This window comes from Aquila chrysaetos, chromosome 8 (assembly GCF_900496995.4).
Source record: "Aquila chrysaetos chrysaetos chromosome 8, bAquChr1.4, whole genome shotgun sequence".
NCBI classification, from domain to species: domain Eukaryota; kingdom Metazoa; phylum Chordata; class Aves; order Accipitriformes; family Accipitridae; genus Aquila; species Aquila chrysaetos.
In genome coordinates this window covers 15,246,962-15,261,699 of record NC_044011.1, presented here as the reverse complement: position 1 = coordinate 15,261,699, position 14,738 = coordinate 15,246,962, and the positions used below count along the sequence as shown (strand labels likewise).

Genomic DNA, 14,738 nt, shown 5'->3' with positions numbered 1-14,738 from the left:
TTATGTGTATTTAGGTTTTCTGCACAGGTTTATGTATAAATTGCAGATGCTGCACCGCTACATCCTGATTTAGTCTCTTGGACAGCGCGTGCCTAGTATGCCTCCATTAGTTTTGATTTATTTCAGTAGCTTCTGAGCTTTTCTATGTCTGAGGCAAATTTTCTCCACTGCTTTTGGGCTGTTGAACTCACTGTAGGCATAGAAAAATAGTAATCTTACCATTGGTAGTAGAAATTTGCTCCATGCAGTGCATTTGGTGCAGTGCATTTAAGTTTCTGTGCCTTATTAAATAGAAACATTAAACATTCAAATTCAAACATTCTTGCACAAAGTCTTTCCAGGTTGTAGTGCTTAATGTTGTCAACTGTCCTATTAATGTCATATAATATTAGCAAATCTGCTTAAAATCAATGACAACTGTTACAGTGATTTGCCCACCAGACATGGTTGGCTTCAGGAAAACAAAACTTTCCATTGTTTTAGGAGGTCATGTATGTGCCATACAGTGAGTAAAAGATGGAATTGGAGCCTACGCTTTCAATTTTCAGACATACGCTACCTTCAATCTGATCTCATGTTTTTGTATAACTGCATGTTAAGTATCCTTCTTGACTGTAGAATGACTACTTAAAGCCCTAACTCACAAAGATACTTGTAGACATACTGGTACTGATCTGGATAGATTTCAACATTTTTAAAGACCTTCTTTAAATGATTTGGTGTGACTACTGCTTGTCTTTAAGACTTCCGTTAAAAATTAATTTCTTTCCAGTGAGACATGTTTTGTTCAATCTGACTTTATAAAAACCTCTAGGGCAGTGGACCAACACCACACAAAGGTTATTATGCACAAGCTTTTCACGTCAATGGAAAGAATTGCTGCAAAATGTGTAAATGGTACATGATGCCAGCTGCAGAACTGCAGTGAACTGAAAAAACCACAAATATTTGTTTAGATCATTTTTTTATCATGGTCATTGCAGATGCTACTGTAGTAGATACAGAGTTTATAGGCAACAGAATGATTCTTCATCAGGGTATGTTTAAATCTTTAAGTCTTTATGAAAAATTTGTTCTTAAACTGGTATGCCTATTTATTAGCGTGGATGGATTGAAATTTGAGTTTAATGTATAATAGTTATTCTTGTTAATGAACTTCACTGGATTTTCTAGATTTCAAGCTGATTTGTCACCATCTAAACCATCTCTTTAAGTATACAATTAAGGAAAATAAGTAATTAAAAGAACAAATGCCAAGTTGAGTCCGATCAGTTGTATCAAGCTGTTTTCACTATGTGTATTGGTCCAGAAAAAGGTATGTGCATGTGAAAACTAAGTTCGCTGTCACCCATGCCAGACTGGTAAATAAACAGACACCTGTAGAAGCGTGAATTGCACATAATCATCTCAAATGTTGAGTATCCTGATTTTAGTTAAGATCTTCTTCAGAATACTGCTTTTAAAAATGAATTAAATGAGGACATAATAGTTTTCTAATAGGTGTTCTTTTCATTTCTGACTGTATTCAGTTGAGTGTAGATACTATGAAAGTAAGTAATATATTTACAGCCACATGGTGATTAAGACAACATCACATTAAGTTAGTGGAGATGATGAGAATAATAGTAGTGCAGCAGCACAAACAGAAATGAATAAACATAAAATGCAAATACATTCATTAATTAGTTCTGAAGACATTCTGCTTCTACATGTGGAGAAGAACAAAATGCAGCCCATCCAGGCAAAATATGGAGCAGAAAAATTTAATCACGGTTCTTTTTTTTAGTTACTCAAACCACAAAATAGGAGCAAGTATGCTGCAAGGACTGGGCACGGGAAAGATGCACAAAGTCATAAAAATGACATTTTGGGCAAATCTTCCAATCCACTGCAGAAATCATACTGTCCTCATTAGTTTCTCCAATGCTGAGGGAAGCCCTGCTGATCAACATGAAGGGCAGCTATGGGCAGTAGTTATGTCCAGACTATGTCCTGACTTCTAAGGATCAAGATTATTTCAGTGCACTGTGCTCTGTTCATGGTCTGTTCCTTCCTGTGGAAACCAGAGCACAGAAAGTGGGGGATGATGTGTGTCTAGATACAGCACAAACATTTGACCTGTGCATGTGTGAATATGGGCACAACAGGGCATGACCTTATGTTTAAGGACTGGAAGTCCCCCAGTTCCCGCAGTATAAACATATTCTGTGACAGCCTAAGTGCTTCTGTGAGATGGAGCCAACAGCCCGAGTTAAAACACACTCTCTGGCGCTGGGTTTCCAGGTTTCAAAAATCTAAACTGCTTGCACAGTCCACATAAAGTGCTTCCAGAGAGACTGACTAGTGAATGTGCTTGTATAAGAATAAATTAACTAAGAACAAAAGAAGAGCCATTGATTTGTTTGGTTTGTATTTTGTTATACTCACGTATTTTTTTAAAATGCAAGCTTCTTTGGGTGATAAATTGAATCACTCTGTATGTCATTCTAACTAGTGGCTGGATAGACACCTTCTCTGTCTTAGAAATGAAGGGAATAAATAAGAAATGCGTAAAATCAAAATATATATTTTGTAAATACATTTCAGACAGATAGTAACAGCAGAAAGTTCTTAGCAGTGTGCCAATTGCTGTCCAGCAACACGCTGCACAGCAGGCGGTGTTTCTGCAGCTGTGAGGCTGCTTTTCCACACTTCAGTTTCCTGTAACTATTCCACCAGTACACAGGGATTTTTGTCTACTTCCACTCTTCCAAATGACATAAAACCTTTGGCCTCCAAACCACCGTACTAAGGTTACCTCTAGCTTGAACAATGGTGTATGCTGGTGCGAACCCCAGAGAGCCAATCCCCATCCTTTTCCCTAGTAGGGTTTTGGCCAAGGATGACTTGTTGCCTTCTGGGCCTTGTGCATGGATTTCCTTTCTGCAGAAACTGATGGGGAGCAGTGGTGCTCAGTGCTGGAGCAGGCTACAGCTCATGTGTGCACCTAGGTCTCAAAGTTTGGAAATTTAGATAACAGATCTGTTAGTGGGACTGTCTTATTGTCTCTGATAAAATGCATTCAGTAGAGGCCTATATCTAAAAGCCACACTTTGACAAATCCTGTATTTCTCCTCAAATATAAAAAATGGAAAAGTTCTAAATGCATGAGGCATTTAAAAATATGTATTCTTTGTATCAGCACTGCTAAGTCTTGTTGTCAACTGCATTGCAGTGGCTGCTGAAGTCAATTTTTCCCTCTTTCTTACTTTGCTCCCACTGCCCATAGCTTCCTCATCCTTTGTTTCTTCTTAGAGCTACCACCAAAGCTTTTTTTTTGTTTGTTGTTTTTTAAAAAGCAAAACTGTCCTGGCATTGTCCCATAAAAAACATGAACTGGAAACTTAAAGGAAAAGAAATGAGCCTGCATTGCCTCTGTGCAGTACTCCTGAATGGGGTAATCCATCTGTTACGGAGGTGTTGATTAAACTATGTAGCTTAAAATATTGCTCCTTTTCATAATTAGAGTCTCCATATTATTACTTTGACTCTGCAAGCTTTTCTACAGCTGTTTTAAGTTAAGAATGTCCTTAATGAAGATGGAAATTGCTATATAAGATACCTTATTGAAAGCTTTAGAGAATTTATGCCATATTGCTGACCAAACAAAATTTCCTAGCGGGGTGCTGTTTGCCACTTTCTGTGCTGTGTTGTCTTCTCAAGTGACATCTTGAAGCATTGCAGCTGGTTTGGCACACTTTTCTGCACTTCCAGGTTGGTTTAGCAGTATTCCTAGAGGTGCCAAAGACCTGGAAAACAAAACAAAACAAAAAAGCTCCTTGATGGTTTTAGGACAGAACCATCAAAACCAAAGAAAACAAGGAGGCTGAAAATGAGGAGCTGTGAGCAACTGGAATTGAATTGCAATAAAGTAAGAAACAAAACAGATCTCCACAATATTAGGTCACTGAGAATCAATCAAGGTGCTTTTCTTAGACATGTGTGAACTTGGCGCTGTCGTGTCTCTCACTCAGTGCGTGAGACGACTCCTCGTGTCACCTTGCAGCAGAACCCTGTATTTGCAACCCTGCGCTGCAGCCGCCTTCCCACCATCCAGTCGCCACGCACCTGAGGCAAGAGGTGCTGGATGTGGGATCTGCTCCTGTATACCACGCACCTGTGGCACATGGAGCTCTGCAGCTGAGGAGGGGCTGCTGCCACAGCCAGCAGGCAGGGACTGTGCTGCTTAGGAAGCCTGTTTCTAGAAAACCTCTGCTAGAAAGCATGCCACTACTCTCTGTCTCTTGATGTATATACATGATATGCATGATACTAGTCATTATAATATGTATTCATGATGAATATTTCATCAGCATATTCATAACTGTCTGAAGATTCATGGTTGGTTTTGTTCATCTTTCAAAATAATTTGTTCTAAATGTTTTTAAGTAAATATATCCAATTACATTTGTCTTTTTTTCCTAATCAAACTAAAAATGCAGTCTGATGGTGGTGCTTTAGTAGAGAAAAGGTTTGCAAAAATATGTAGATATTTCTAGCCAATTAAAGGAAGACATTCGATTAAATAAATCAAAACTTTCTTGCACTGTTTCTTTCAGATGCAGAATCATCTTGTCAGAGACATTGTGTTCTACGAAAACAGAAATTTGAATTCAGCCTCTATAACAATACGTTTACTGAAATGGCATAATAAAAGTGGGCCTTTTGTTCTCATTCCAATAGTGTGTACTACTCTGTTGGCCCCTGTGGGTGAGCAACATGTGCATCTCCACACATAGTGTTTCATAACTGCCTTCTTTTTACCAGAGCAAAACAAAGTCTGTTCAAATGCTCTGGTGCTCTGATTTAATGAAATAGAAACTACTGCATATTATCAGAAATTTGAGTATGTTTCAGGCTGATCTAGGTGCACTCCAAAAATTCTGTGCATCCTTACATATGGTTCATCCTTCTTGTAAAACAGTTCAAATATATTATTAAAAGCTAAGTGGCATTCATGTCTGTTCAGAATCATTGCTTGCTATTTCTTCCACTTCACTGTTTCAGTTGCAAAGCTGAAGGACATTCATATCTAAATAGAGTATGCAGTGATGAACCCAAGTGGTTGCTTTTAAAAGCTGCTTTCCTTTGTATGTATGACAACCTAGAGAAGGGCTATGCCATTCAGCCATTTTTATGCTTACTGAGCAGTATATTGTTAGAAAAGCACTGGTGAGAAGACTGCATCGCTTTTTGCAGCCACACATCTTGCTGCTTTAGGATATCGGCAGTGTAGTTGGGTTGTCCCAGTCCCTGGATGAATTATTCAGGCTCTTGACATCAGAGGCTTCCGCTAGCGGATTGGCTGGTGCTCGGATAATAAAATCTTTCCACAGGAAAACAGTGGAGAAGGATGATGGCAGTGAGACCAGCAGAACTGCTAGTTCCAATACAGCTGGCTTTGTCTGGCTGTTGTGTCTCTACAAGAATATATAAAGATGTTTTTAAGGTTTGGCTTCATGTGAATTCTCCGGTAAGAGCAGGTGGAGGGATTTGTGTAAGAGGCCTGCATTTCCAGTGAAGGAAAAAAAATCAGATTGCTCTTGAAAAATTACTTCTGCCTGTGTTCTAAAGAAACCCTGCACACTACGCGAGGCAGGAGTAGCAGCCGCAGCAGCAACAGCAGCAGCAGCAGCGCTTATGGCTTGCTACAAAGGTGCTGGTGGCAGAAATGTTACATCGTTAAATCTGCTTCCTGGGTTCTTTCAGTACCGGCAGGGTAAGTGGTGCAAATAAGGAGCTGACAGTCCTTGCAAGTGGGGAGAGCGTGAGAAACTGTATGGCACATGCGTCTTGTGGGTATAGATAAACAGTACCTCTGCAGAGAAATTACATCAGTTCAATGAAAATAACACATTTGCTTCCAGGGAAATTTGTAAAAACTATATTTATAATGGAATTTGTAAAATCAATGCAGTACTTGTGTTATGTTCAGACATAGGTTTTATAGTGGTAAAATCTGTTCCTTTTAAGCCTATACAAAATAAATGCTACAACCCAGAAACTTTATTATTAGTAGTTGCTGTTGGGCTCATAAAGAATATATTGCTCACATATATTCCCTTGAAACAGATTATCTTGAAAGGCTATTTCTGCTGTTTGTTGATATGACTGAAACTGAGTATATCTTCTGCAGATAAATGTTTAAAAGCTGGCAGCTGGTTCTCTGATTTCCAGTTGTTGTTAGAAGGCTGTTTCTTAAATTGCCAAGTTGCACTGGAACTACAAATTAGGGAATCATTTTCACTCATTTCTTTGATCAGAAATTTGACTTCTAAAGGCCCAATTCTTTTCTTTTGGCATACTGTTGTTGTATCAGGGTTGCTGGGGAATTTTAAGTTACAGAGGTGTGAATGAAGCCAGAGCTGGACTGATTCTGTCCGTGCTCCATCTCCATCCCCACACCTACTTACACACAACCCAATTCAGGTGTGCAAGTACTTCCATTGAAATTAACTGGGCTACCTGTACATGTAATTTCTTGTCAGAGCACAGCTGACATTTACTGTATGTCACAAGGGAAACACCTTGTTTGTGGTTAGAAACCATACAGCGAGAAGTCTGTTTTCCAGAATGCAGAAACAATTGTCTCATATAACATCAAGACACCCCCTGCCAAAAATAGTGTTGAATGAAGCATGGTGCAGTATTTTGTGTGATATTTTTCATAACTTGCCTGTCAGTGCAACAAGTAGATTCTGAGAATGTAAAGAATGTTTTAAAAATTATATAAGACAGCCTGCCAAATGAAATCAAACAAAAGGAAAATAAAGAACGCAAAATTATTTTCTTAGATATGAAGTGTGCTGATCTAGCAATAGATGCTGGAAAGGATATGTATCTTTTTTCCCTCTGGTATTTCTTGTATGTTGAGATATCATTTCTATGTAAAGAAAATATCCCCGACTTATAATGCACAAACACTTTTGGGAGCTCGTACGTGGTCAGGGAGCCATTGTTGTTCCACTTAAGATAACATTTTGCCTGATGAATTTTGTGTGGTAATTTGTGTCTTTATGTACGCTCATTGTGGAACAGCATTGCATGAGTGTAAATCAGGGAGCTTATTATTAGTCGTGCATCAAACTTAGTAGTTATCTATTCCAGAACTTTAAAGGGGATTAAAGAATATTCCCTTTTAATTTTACAGATGTGAAAGAGATCAAATCACTATTCAGTGCTGCACAAGTCAGTAGCAAAGGCAGTAACTAAAATTAGATTTTCCATCTGCAGGTTTTGGGACATGCATGTGTTCTTATAGGAAGTAAATATTTAACAGCAATTTTATTTATTTGGATTTTCTGTAGAGAAATGAAGGGGCTCATTCAGAACTGATGATGATAATAACACGATTTGTTTTTCAGTGAGACAGGTATTTCCTTTTATTTTTGAAAGAAAAATCTCCAACATAAATACTTGAATGCCCCTGTTGTGAAATTATTCCACGTGTTAAAACTGATTCCCCACAAGGAAGGGACAGGACTTTGTGGATTGGTTATGGTGCTGTGATTCTCTTCCCTCTGCAGCCATGACCCTGGCTGCTGAAGTTGGAGGAGCTCATTCAGGAGCTATTTTTGTCTATGCAGCTGGCAACAGTCCCTGAGGGACTATGTGAGAATGAGTGAAATTCACTATAAATCAGGCAAGTGCTTCAAGACAGGACTAAGGGAGGTAGTAAGTACCAGTATAGAAACTGCCTGGACTAGCTAATGGCTCCTTCCTGGCCGGATCTCCCAGAGGACCAATAAGCTTAATAATGCAATTTCAAATCTTTAATTCAACATTCTAAACATTTTCAAATATACATGCTAAGAGTACTTTTTCTAAGTCCCTAACTGACTTTCTGCATAAAAGCAACTTGACCGTGAAAGACATGGATTGTAGTTAAAATGTACAGAGAAGTTCTAGGTGCTCAGACCTTGGGTAAATATAGTATGGACTTAGAAGTCAAAATAATTTTGGCACTCAGATTTGAAATGGTGTCTTACTGGTCATTGATTCATTAAGACTTGAACTTTGCTGTGAAACTCTTCAAACAGTCAAGTGTCAGAGCATTATTGTAAGAATATGAAGTTTTTGTTATGGGTAGTTAGAGGCAAAATTAACTGTCTCAAGGAAATACAGTGGCATTTCTGGCAAATGCAGAATGCATTTGTTGTCAATAGGGAATACCATTCTTCCATCATGTAAATCCAAAAGTAATCAGCAATGTCTAATCAAACTGATTTCCTTTTTTTCTCAGATGAGCAAGAGTCAGTGCAGAAAAGGACTTTCACAAAATGGATCAATACTCATCTGGCTAAGGTAATATATGGCTTCGAAATTTATTTTTTTAAAAAATCAAACCTTTTTATCTATGCCTATACAGGCCCTGGAGTATAGAACTTATCACATTGTCTGAGGAGAACAGCATAAACTTAAAAAGAGATCCCCATTATCTGTACACCATAGAGGATGAATCCTTTTTAGCATTATAGTGGTCAGCTGCAGCAGTGTGAGTGGCATCTGCAGGCAACCACCCAGCTCCTTTGGCCAAAACTGAAAGGTAGCACAGTAGCTGCTATTTCAGCCAGAGGAAATATTTGAAACTGCATTCTGTGAAACCGAAATATTAACCTTATTACATGCAGTGTATTTGAATAAAACTTGAGTCAGTTGTTGTGTAGTTTGATAGAGGCATCCTGAACTGGTTAAAAACATAAATAGTGCTTTGTGAATCCGGTGCCAAATTAATTATCTGATACATCTTGGGATTTATCATGAAACTATTGTTGCTTCTTCTTACCACAACCTAAAACTCCAATTTTGGTTTTAGCAGAATACAGACAGTGATTTACACACAATTTTGAAAGTATTAAGCTACAACTGGTACCAACTTTATCTGACAACATAAGCAGTGAGATTTAATTTAGCATTTCCCAGAGTTTTCACACAGCACAACTCTAACCATAGTTATCAATTGGTCCAGTAAATTAAAATATTTAAACACCAGAGGTGCTCTTTAAAATGCATGTTTTTAAATCATGAAGATTAATGAACTTGCAGCTATTCCTTGCTCAATTTTCAACAGCACTGTTTTAGCTTCTGTGTAAGGAATTGGCTAATAATGCCCTCAAAAATGAACAGACCAAAACAGGAAGCCCATATAATGCTCTATCATGTGATTTGGTCTAATGAGACTGTGTGGAAGAGCAACAGCATTTATTTACATTACTGAGGAATGTAATTGAGGACTTTACTGTGAAATGAACTGCACTGGCATTGTAAAATTCAGCTGCAAGAACAAGGTTATCTTCAGGACTTCTTGACAGTGGATCCTCACTGAGAATGATGTCTGTCCCCCTGTTCTCTTTGAAATAATTTGGAAAAGGTCCCCATGCAGCAGAGAAATTAAGCACTCTATGTATGTTCCATTTACTCCAGCCGAGATGGAAGGGCATTCAGTATTTGCTAAAGTGTTAACAAAGAGGGCTGTGAACATGTATCAGAGGAGAAAAAGAACTCTTATTTCATGTTCTTCTATTTTCTCATTGTATTGTGTCATTAATAATTGATCAGTAATATCTGATAATAATTGACAAGCAGATACGTGTACATATTGTTAGGTATATGTATGTGTGTGTGTAATGATACAATTTCCTAGTAATAACTGACTAATCCTTGGGAAGAGGCAAAGTTGTGGTGGCAGCTCCGTTAAGAGATTTTGCTCTGGATTGAGAGTTGTGAATGCTACCTGTGGTACTCGTTCCTTTGGGCCATGAGGGCTCTGGTAAACCTTTTTATTTCTGTGATCTAGGCATATATTTCTTTAATGGGTGTAATATTATAAAGGCTAATCACATACTCACATTCAAACCAAGCAGTTAACCAGCCACAGCCCTCACTTTTAGCTACCTGAGCTACCCTGTAGTAATTGGTTTGTGTTAATTCACCCTTTAACAGGCAAGTTGTTTCTATTATACTTTTATCGATGGCTGTCAGCAAGTTTGTCTCACTGCCTAAGTCAGATGTATAGATTAGCTGGCTTTGCTTCCCATTTATGCTGTTACGCTGCCACAGGAGAAGCACTGTTTATAGATCATAGAGATTAGACTCAATAGAAAAGGAGTGACCCATGCCATTCAAATTTTTAAGTTTTTAAAGCTTAAGCTTTTAAATCTTTGTTAGTTGTGTTTTTTGAAAGTGTGGAAATACGTTTTCTGAGTTCATCACAGCTGTAGGAAACACTGATGGGTCTGTGAAATGTGCAGGACTCCCCACACACTCGTGTTCCAAATTGTAACCCAGAAATTTGATATTTAGGTTATTTGATTCTTGTAAAAGATTGTTGCGGGTTTTATTACTTCAAAAGAAACAGGAAAGCTGTAAGATCCCCATGTCTGGAGGTCTTTGAAATGTGACAAGGAAAAATCCCGGAAGGAGACCCACTTTTAGGCAGCATTGTCTGCATTCTGCTCTCGTCTTTAAACCCAATAAAATGTGGAGCACCTGCCAAAACGGTACCTAGCGAAGAACACCGTGAAGCGCTGGCCTCTCAGCGATAGCAGAGAAACAGCAGTACATGCATTTGGCCTGTGTCTGTTAAAGCCAGTGAAGTTACACTGGGGTTAAATAGTATGGAGGAAGATGTAGGACCGGACCGGCTGCAGGTGTTGGGGTATTGATAACAGGGGGCTGCAGGGCGGCCTCTGTGAGGAGAGGCCGGTTCCAGCCGGCTGCAGCGGGCCCACTGCAGGACATGGCTGAGCCCCTCAGCCAAGCTGGTGGTGCCTCCGGGAAAGTGTATTTGAGAAAGGGCAAAATGCTGCACAGGCAGTGTGAAGCCAGGGAAAAAGTGTGAGAGCAGCCTGCAGACGCCCAGGCGAGAGCAGGAGGAGAGCAGGAGGACGTGCCCCAGGCAGCCGAGCAGGGACTCCCCTGAGGCCCTGGAGAGCCCACGCTGGAGCAGGCTCCTGACAAGAACTGCGGCCTGTGGAGAGAACCCCACGCAGGAGCAGGTTTCTCCTGAAGGACTGTATCCCGTGGGAGGGACCCCATGCTGGAGCAGGGGAAGAGTGTGAGGAGGAAGCAGCGGCAGAGAGGAGCTGTTAGGGACTGACCACAACCCCCATTCCTCGTCCTCCTGTGCCTTTGGGGAGGGAGGAGCTGGGAGTGAAATTGAGACTGGGGCAAAAAGGGGTAGGTGAGGGGAAAATGTTTTCAATTTTGTCTGTCCTTCTCACCATCCAAATCTATTTTAATTGGAAATAAATTAGTTTTCCCCAAGGAGAGCCCGTTTTGCCCGTGACAGCAACTGGTAAGTGATTTCCCTGTCTTTATCTCAACCCAACAAGCTGCTTCATCTTGTTTACTGCCCCTGTCCTGTTGAGAAGGGGGAGTGAGAGAGCAGCTCAACCCACCACAGGAACTTATATGTTACCCACATAATTACAGCTGATTTTACAGAGTTACTTCTTTCAAAGGTGTAGCCTTTTTCTGCTCCCTTACTTTGTGTGTATGTATATGCCAGTTGCCAGATTGCAGTTTACAATGTAATCCAAAATGCAATCCAGAGTTACTGTGCTGAATTTTACTCAACATATACAGGATTCAAAATTAACAGTAACTGCACTTCAAATTGGCTCTCTGTTTCTCGGCTACTCTTGTAAAACTTCGGGATTCTTTAATTTTTGGAGGAAAGTTTAAGAGTTAATATTTTTACTAATCTAGTAAAATTATTAATGGAAAAAGTAATAGGAGGAAATAAGAAAAAAACTAAAAACTATAACTAAAGTATCTGTAACTCTAACATCATGGCTACCTGGAGAAATGTTCCATCATGAATGAGTTTGAATGTTTTTGAAAAAGTGCTGGTGAGTAACTGCATGAAACATCAAAAAAAAAAAGTTTCTTACGCAAAGATTGATGGGGTTTCACTGCAGCAATTTGAAAGATGGGTTTACTGATTGCAAAGGAAAGGAAACTTTACTAAGGTAGAGTTTTCATCCTTATACTGTCTTGGTTGAGTAGAGCAAAGGAGGGTTAAAAAAAGAGCAGTTTCTGACATTGTGAAGGGTAGTGATTTGAAAGGAATGGACATGCAGAACTGATTTGATTGTGTTAGGTAGAACCAAGAACAATTAATAATTTGAGAATATAAAGCAGGATGTGATAGTTTATCAGGGTTTGCTGAGTGAAAGATTCTTCACTGCTAATCTTTCAAATCTTGGTGTATGCTTTTCTTCTAAAAAGTCACACTCTAATTGAAACAGAAACCAATTCAATAACTAAGTTAAGTCCATCAAGTAGATGAAAAAATCATTTTTGGCTTTTTAACTGAAAAGTTAATAACGGGTTTGAGAATATAGGTGCAAACAAATAAGAATGAACAAAACATGTAGACAAAATGAGAATACTGGTGAAATTTCTTCACTGAGAGGGTTATCAAGCACTGGAACAGGCTGTCCAGGGACGTGGTTGAGTCACCATCCTTGGAGGTATTTAAAAGAGGCGGATGTGGCACTTAGGGACATGGTTTAGTGGTAGACTTGCCAGTGTTAGGTTTACAGTTGGACTTGATGATCTTAAAGGTCTTTTCCAACATAAATGTTTCTATAATTCTATGATTTGAACTTTATGAAAGGGAGTAGGAGGGAAATACACATTTTTTATTCTCTGTTGCTCTTACAATAGGATGCTACCTTTTTAAAACTATGTTTCCTAATTCAAAGGTATGTTCTACCACAAGCAGAAGACGGGTAAAAGACTTGACGTCAGCTAATTATGGGACAACTCAAAGAAAGATTGGGGTAAAACAGCTCTAGCACGAGCTGTGCCCTTATCCATAGGGCAATGTCCCACAGGGGAAGAACACAGAGGAAAGAGCTGCAAGTATGATAACTAGCAGGTAGTATAATGCAGCTTCATTTTGGGTCAGCTGTTAGCACTAGGCTGCATCTGTCCCTCTGCTGTCTGTCTCCCTAATGCCAGCTGAATCCATTCTGTGATTCTGACTTGGGCATCTGGTGAGACTCAGCAACTGGAAATACTCTCTTTTCTCTGCCACCTACTTGCAGAAATTGGGTCACAATCTACCAAATGAATGTGATCTGTCTTCTGGCCATCCAGTTTAATTTTTGTGCATCTGTGCAGTTCTACTAATGATAAATCAGATATGCACGTGTAACAGGATAAGAAGTTTTTTAATTGCATGTTACTTATTCATATTTCTCTAAGGTTATAGAACTGGACCTCTCTCCTCTCAGTCTCAGCCTTCAAAGACATAGAAATAATTTGAGTATGCTTCTAAGTATCTTTTGAGGCATCTTTTCAAAGTCAAAGTTTAAAACACAAAACAACATTACACCAAATATTTCAAAAAGGAGATATTAAATCCATTCAGAACAGCAATTACTTATATGCGTTTCATTTCATTGCCTATGCCAATTTTTTAGATAGTGGATTAGATGAGTAAAGATGAAAAACCTGCCTCTTTGTAAAACATCAGATGTGTACACCTTTTATTGCCTTTGTCATCTTTGGTGAAAGTGTTGGGAAACAGTAGTTTCAAAGCTTTGGAACACAGACTGTAAATTGGTTTAACCCAATCAAATAACGTCTTTGTTCTCAGTTGTAGGGATAACTTCAGTATTTGTACCCACCAAAGTATTGCTGTAAACTCACCAAACAGAGTAAACAACAAATACATACTGAAAGAAATTATTATTCATTTTGTATTTCCATTAAAAGGATGCACACATCAACAAACAAAAGCAGAGGATGGATATCAAATAAAAATAAAGCTAAGAATGGGTGAAAATTTTTTAATTATACTTATGCAATGTTTTCATAATGCTGAATTAAACCTGGGCATTAAACATTACATTAAGGCTTTTGAAATTGCAAAACGGTATGTTTTATAGCAAAGAAGGGAAGAAAAAGAAATGGGTATATAAAGATTTACAACTCACACACAGTGCTGTCAGCGATAGTAGTTTGTTCTTAGAATGTAACTTGGTCTTCATACAAGAACCTCACCAATTTTCATCAATGAACTAGGTAATTCTGTGTTGTTTTGTCTTTTTCAAATGGGAAAACAGAGGCTTCCAGTATCTTAGTCACTGACACAGAAAAAATTTTACCTAGTGTCCATCTTGACTGCATGATGAGGAAAATCTGACTGACAGTTTTCTGCTCCAGCAGCCACTGTATGTTTTCACTATTATTGCATGTAACTTCTAATGTTAGTGAACGCTAAATTAATTTTTGTGACGAAACTAATAATGTAAAACTTAGGGCTGAGTCCCTTAGACTTTAGACATAAAAATAGTCATTAACAGCAAGGAACATGAAAACCTATGTGCTTAAAGATTTAGGGATTAAATTGGGGCAGAGGAATGGACCAGCTATTTACAGAGAAACTCTGAAATTTCATGTTCTCCTTCCCATTCCCACATGTATTTCCCTGAAGAGACAAATTCAGTATTTACACAGATTTGTTCTTGTTTGTGCGTGTGGATAGGTTTTCACACATTTTTCAGCAGTTTTTTAAACATTATTTGAAAATTAATGTAGCAAAGGTAGTTTCCAATGTTTGCATTGGCATTCATTATGATGCAGATACTGTTGTTTGTATAGTATGATTTATTCATTACAAAAGTTAAGTACAGTGTGTGAGGAAAAGATTCCTGTAGCAAAGATGCAGATGAGAGATGAAATGC

At 38.7% G+C, this 14,738-nt stretch overlaps 1 protein-coding gene across 17 annotated transcripts in view; it reads left to right on the top strand.

Moving 5' to 3' along the window:
* The window catches only part of SYNE1 (spectrin repeat containing nuclear envelope protein 1), a 320,180-nt gene that overhangs the window by 49,510 nt on the left and 255,932 nt on the right, over positions 1 to 14,738 (top strand). For 15 of the 17 annotated variants that reach the window (XM_030022698.1, XM_030022689.2, XM_030022699.1 and 12 more), the window contains exons 1-2: positions 5,665 to 5,758; positions 8,282 to 8,343. In XM_030022698.1, the coding sequence (XP_029878558.1) occupies positions 5,680 to 5,758; positions 8,282 to 8,343 (141 nt within the window). In that variant the 5' untranslated portion in view covers positions 5,665 to 5,679. Of the gene's footprint in view, positions 1 to 5,406; positions 5,759 to 8,281; positions 8,344 to 14,738 lie in introns of those variants that run through there. The other 2 variants (XM_041125449.1, XM_030022683.2) reach the window with 2 other exon arrangements.